General features: G+C 62.5%; 1 protein-coding gene across 2 annotated transcripts; it reads right to left on the reverse strand.

Annotated features, from left to right (window-relative positions):
• Positions 1-868: 868 nt before the first annotated feature.
• LOC139701316 (von Ebner gland protein 1-like) lies at positions 869-5,325 on the reverse strand. Of its 2 annotated transcripts, XM_071607281.1 has the most exons (7): positions 4,461-5,323; positions 3,914-4,050; positions 3,437-3,507; positions 2,785-2,895; positions 1,887-1,988; positions 1,673-1,699; positions 869-1,030 (listed from the first exon to the last, which is right to left on the reverse strand). In XM_071607281.1, exons 1-6 carry the CDS (start codon positions 4,992-4,994, stop codon positions 1,674-1,676), a joined length of 981 nt encoding a protein of 326 aa, XP_071463382.1. In that variant the 5' UTR covers positions 4,995-5,323; the 3' UTR covers positions 869-1,030; position 1,673. The 2 variants fall into 2 exon arrangements, with proteins under 2 accessions (XP_071463382.1, XP_071463381.1); XM_071607280.1 differs by having other exon boundaries at positions 1,673-1,988; positions 4,461-5,325.
• Positions 5,326-5,737: the final 412 nt, after the last annotated feature.

Consider the following 5,737-nt stretch of genomic DNA (forward strand, 5'->3'; position numbering starts at 1 on the left):
GCGCCCTCTACTGACAAGGCTGACCTCACCAGCTGCAAAGGGGCTGACAGGGCCCAGCTCCAGCAGGGCAGCTCGGACTGCAAAGGGTGCACCTGGAACTGAGTGGCACTAAATCTGTAGGTGGCACAGAATCCAAAAGGCTCAGGGGCAGAAGGCTGGGTGAACAGATCACATGTGACCTGCAAGCCACCCACATGGTCACATATCACGTGTGACTTGCACTGCCTGCATAGGGTCACATATCACGTGTGACCTGCACTGCCCCCCACGATGGTCACATATCACGTGTGACCTGCACTGCCCCCCACCATGGTCACATATGACCTGCACCGCCCCCCACCATGGTCATATATCACGTGTGACCTGTGTTGTCTGCACATGGTCACATATCACGTGTGACCTGCACTGCCCCCCACCATGGTCACATATGACCTACACTGCCTGCACATGGTCACATATCACGTGTGACCTGCAGTTTGCTCTTGTCCTCTTGCAGGCAAAGCGTGAGACATGTGTTTAGGCAGCTGGATTATTCTAGGGGAACCCTTTAGGCTGTAAACCTGCGTCTCTGCTGAAAGACTAGAGCTTTGAGAGGCAGCTCCCCCCGTCTGCGGCTTTGCTTTCTGTAAAGGACCCCTGGTCCCCATGTCACCACCTGTGTGAACCAGGGATTGGTGGGCAGCAGACCTGCAGAAAGCACTCATAGGACCCCTGGTCACACCCAGCGCCCACTGTGCACCCGGCCCTTGTGTACCAACCACAGAAGAGGGATGAGGTTTGTCCCTCCCGTCCATCCCTCCTGCTCCAGCACATCCTTGAGGGAGCTCAGGCCAACCCACAGATGCCCCACAGACAGACAGTCACCAGGGACAGCTGAAGCTCTTTATGGAGAATCAGGAAGGTGGGGTGGACGAGGGGGAAGGGCAGTGGGGGGAGCCAGCTGGGCCCAGGTGGGCCACCCTCCATGTCCCCCAGGCCAGAGGTCCTGCTGGTGCCACCCGGGGATGCTGCAGAGCATGGTGTCCCTGCCCTGGGAACAAGAGGAGGTCAGTGAGCCCAGGGGGTGGGCCAAGGGAGGACTGCAGTAGTGGGGCTCCATCCGCGAGGCCAGAGCAGGTTGCCCAGAGCTCCTCTTCTGTGTGGGAGGAGGGACGGTGACTTCAGGCCAGTGGAGGGCAGGGAAGGACAGGATGCTGTGTGGCTCTGGCTCCGCCCACACCTGGGCAGGGGACCTTGGGCAGTCTCTGACCTGTCAGCTCCCTACATCACACAGCACGAGGGACCAGGGATTCTGAAGTCCCCAGGCATGGCTGCCACACCTTCAAAGCAACTCATGGGGCACATGGTGTCACCACTGAGGGCCAGAGAGGTGCTGAGGGACTTCCCACCTTCTGGCAAGCACTCTGGGGGGTTGGGGGAGAGGGCCACGGTCTCCACCAGCGGCCCCACCCAGGAGCGGTCACCATGGCGGGTTCCCTCACTGCCCAGATGACATCCTAGAGAAACCTGAAGACAACACCCGAGGACTGGCCACGCCTGGGGCAGAGCACACCTGCCCGGCCAGGTGGTGGCTCTCCTGTCCACCTAGAAGCAGGGGTGGTGTCCCCTGAAGTCCCATCACTCCACCCCCAGGACTGGGAGGTCCTCCTAACCCCCGAAACTGGTCTCTTACCCTAATCACTCCCTGGAGAGCAGGCTTCTGTGGAAGAAAGAAAAACACGATTCAGAAGAGCCTGGGATTCCATCGGGACCCAGGGCCCCGCCCTCGGCCAGCACTTCCCACCACCCCTCAAAGGACAAAGCCAGGATCCATGCAGCTCGCTCTTGTAACCGTCCTTGGCTGGAGCTCCTGGGGCGGGGAGAGCCCTGCAGAGCCCTCTCCCTACCCCTTTGCTTGGGGATGAAGATGCTGTCTGCGTTGAGGCCTCTGGCTGCTGCGACCTGCTCAAACTCCTGCAGGGCGTCTACGTTGACTTCAGGGTACCTGCCTGTAGGAGAGGCCAAGGGAGACAGGACTGTGGGGGCAGAGCTGGGAGCTGCTGGCATCTCCTTCCCAGCCTGGAGGACTGACCAGCGCAGTGCTGGGGAGGGAGACCTCAACGTGGAGGCTGGACCCAGAGGCCTGGGGCTGGGGCAGAGCCCAGATAGGAGAGGAGGACCAGGCAGGGGGTGTGAGCATCCACAGGGCGCCCAGGGCAGCCGACCCAGAAGGCCCAGAGCTGCTCTCCCTAAAGCCACCCAGCCTCTCCCGGGGCAGGACAGGGAGTGGCAGGACCAACTCTGCCCTGGAGGAGCTCCCCCAGGCTCAGGCACAGCCCTGCTGTCCACTGCTCTGTGTTCCCATGCACCTGGCTGTGGGGGAGCTGGGGGACGCCAGGCCTTGTCTTCAAGTCAGATTGGACTGACACCCAGTGTCTGCTCCGAGTTGGACTTCCCACGCAGGCTCCCCATCCACGTCCTTCCCTGACCCCTGCTGGACTCCCCACAGGTACCCACAAATGGCCCTGCCAGGTTTCCCCAATGAGTCCTCGACTCATCCTGTCACATTCATGACACTGGTGGCCCTGCGCCCACAGCACCTCCTCCTTCCTGCGTTCCCATGCAGGGACGGGCCATCCCCAGTCCTGAGCTCTGAGGTGGGACTCGGGCTTCCTCTAGGAAACCCATCATCTGGACAAGGTAGCCAGGTCCTTGGATCCTGGTGGCTCCTCCTAGGGGAGGGGCAGGGGGCACAGGGAGAAAGGAGAGGGACCAAGGCTGGAGCCACCAGACACTGTGACTCACCCACAAGCTTTGCCATTCGGATCTGCTGCCCGTGCATGTCCCCCTCACAGTAGAGGATGTAGTGGTCCTCGTCCTGGGACTTAAGGACCTGCACCACATGCTTGCCCCCATCTGCAGAGGGACAATGGACGAGTTGGGGAGTGGCCCTGATCCTCCACTGAAGACCCAGGATGGCTGACTCCAGCCCACAACACCCCTCAGTAACTCCCCCTCTCCCCTCCCAGGCTCCCTGACCTGGGTCCCCACCTGGCCTGGCCCCAGGCCTTGGGGCCACTTCCCAGGAGCCCAACGCACCCAAGAGATGGCACATGTCAAGCTGGTGAGTCACAGGGAGGTCTGGGGCATGAGACTGGCAGAGGTTGGAGCTGGGGCAGCACAATCCACCCTCAACCCCAGCCAAGTACAGTCCTGGCCCTGACCAATGCCAGGGGTCAGCTGTGGCCAAAGAGGGAGCCCTGGGCAGAGACCCGCCGGCCTCATCCACCAGCCTCAGCAACACTGGGGTCGGGAGTTGGACTCTGTGGGGTGGAGGCTGGGTATGTAGGAGGGCCAAAAAGGAGAGCCTCAGGCCCAAGGCCACCCTGAGAAGCTGCCGGCTGGCCCCTCGTGCCCATGGGTGGCCGGAGCTGCCCTGAACGGGCCCAGCACTCACGGGCTGTGTATCTGCCCGGCTCGGCGGTCTTCTCCAGCACAGTGCTGATCTCGCGACACTGGCCTCCGATCCTGGAGGACAGAAGCTCCGTGGGCAAGGCCTCCCTGCTCAGGGCAGCCACGGGGCCTGGCCTGGCAGGAGGGCCGCAGACAGGCCCAGGAGCAGCAGGCCTCTCCACACAGGAAGTGAGGTGTGTTCACAGACGCTGAGCACCCTGAACTGGTCCAGGCACCAGTGGCCCTCTGTGTCCCACGAAGAGCCTTTGGGCCCACAGTGGCCAGAACTCTGTGTCCTCCGACCCCCTCACTGGCTGCCAGGGGATGTCAGGCTGCCTGGGAGGAACCCCCTGGCAGAGTCGCCATAAGGCTCCAGGTGCTGGGTGCTGAGGGCCGAGTAGGCCCCCGGCATGGTCTGCACCCCACCCAGCCCTGCTGTCCTCCGTGGAAAGGGAGGACCATGCGGCCCGCAGACACTCACAGGACGGTGAAGGTGACTTCCAGGTGGCCCCCTGCCAGGGTCTTGATGGTCATGGGGGTCACAGACACAGACTCCAGCTTCTTCCAGGGAATCTCCTTGTCTGCTGCCGTGGCCTTCAGGTACCACGTGCCTGACGCCTGCAGAAGGCACCTGACCATCAGGGCTCAGGCCCACCTCCAGGGCCTCCCCTCCTCAGCTACCCTGGACTCTATGCTCCAAGGACCGGGGACCTGGAGCATCCTCTGCCCCTACCCCACCCGAGCTCACCCCCACTCCCACCAGGCCCCCCGAGAGCCGGATCCCAGCTCCCACAGCTTGGCCAGGACCCAGGCGCTGGCTCCCAGGGCAGATGTGTCCCCTGCTTCCACCAGCCCTCTGCAGCCCCATCTGGCCCAGAACCCCCCTGCGCCGTGTGATGTCTCCTTGGGGCAGGGGTTCAAGGCCTGGTGTCGATACGAGGGTCTCCTTCATGGGGGAGGGATGGGGTCTGCACCCAGCCATCTTGGCCCTCCCTGCCCCCGCAGCCCTCCGCCCATCTGAGCCTCACATCCTGGGTCTCCTCATCCCCGACTGGGAGCGTCTGGGCCCGCAAGGCAGCGAGGAGGCTGAGGCCCAGGGTCAGGAGCAGGGTCTTCATGCCGGGGTCTGTGCTCGCGGCTGCTGGGCGCGGGCTCTCTGGGCTGGAGTGGCTGTGCTGCTTCCTCACTCCCCGCCCTTTATACTGCTCGGGGCAGGCCCCCGGGGAACTTGGCACAGAGCACCCACCAGTCCTTTCCTGGCCACTGAGCGTGGCTGCTCTGCAGTGGAGCAGATGAAATGTCACTATTGTTGGAAGTTGCTGAGTAACAGTGTGTCCGTTCCCCAGGGCATCATCAGGACAGGGCCGCTGTCCAGGGGAACCACTCGCACATTTCACCTGGCAGAAAATGAGCCGGATGGAGGGTGCAGCCCCCGTGTACAGAGCCCCGAGGGTGTGTGCGGTGGCAGCAGAACCCTGGGGCCCTCCCCTCATGGCATTCCCTGGCTGACACAGGGGGGACTCAGTGAGCCCTGGGCTCTGGTCTTGGTGACCTTCCCGCATCCACGACAGGTCACTTCACCTCAGATTCATCTTGCAAAAGGAGGGACCCTGGCCAGGCACAGTGGCCACCCCTGTAATCCCAGCTCCTGGGGAGGCTGAGGCAGGAGGCTCTCACCTTCAAGACCAGCCGAGGCAACTTAGCCAGACCCTGTCTCCAAAGAAAGAAAGGAGAAGGGCTGGTGATGTAGCCCAGTGGTAGAGCCCCTGGGTTCAGCCCTCAACCCTGAAGAGGAGCAAACCAAGCGGGACCTGCAGTGTGGACAGGACGTCAGTGTGTGCACAGAAGCTGAGATCCCTGAGCACTGTGTGCACCAGGACCCGCTCCACGTCAGAACAGCCGAGGGTCAGACACACGCAGGCACAGCCACGGACCCAGGTCACAGTGGCAAGGACAGCACCAAGTCGGTCCTACAGGGTGATGTGACGCACACTCGGGGATCACGGAACAGCTGCGGAGGCCCGAGGAGTGGAGCCAGAGAAGGCCGGTGCTCCCTGGCCAGCCTCTGCCATCGACAGTGGGGTTTGGTTTGTCCTAGAGCTGAACCCTCGGGTCAGTGTCCAGGAGAGAGTCCAGGAACAGCCGGAGACAGAACTGGAGATGCAGAAACATTTGTGGGGGGAAACATGGAAAAATGGGATCTCTCACCTTCACGGGGGAGAGGGGAGTCCAGCTCCTGACCTCAGGCCACGCACAGCCACTCCGGGGAGTGTAAAGGCTTAAAATATGAAAAGCACATTAAACA

The sequence above is a fragment of the Marmota flaviventris genome, unplaced genomic scaffold (assembly GCF_047511675.1).
Source record: "Marmota flaviventris isolate mMarFla1 unplaced genomic scaffold, mMarFla1.hap1 Scaffold_551, whole genome shotgun sequence".
NCBI lineage: Eukaryota > Metazoa > Chordata > Mammalia > Rodentia > Sciuridae > Marmota > Marmota flaviventris.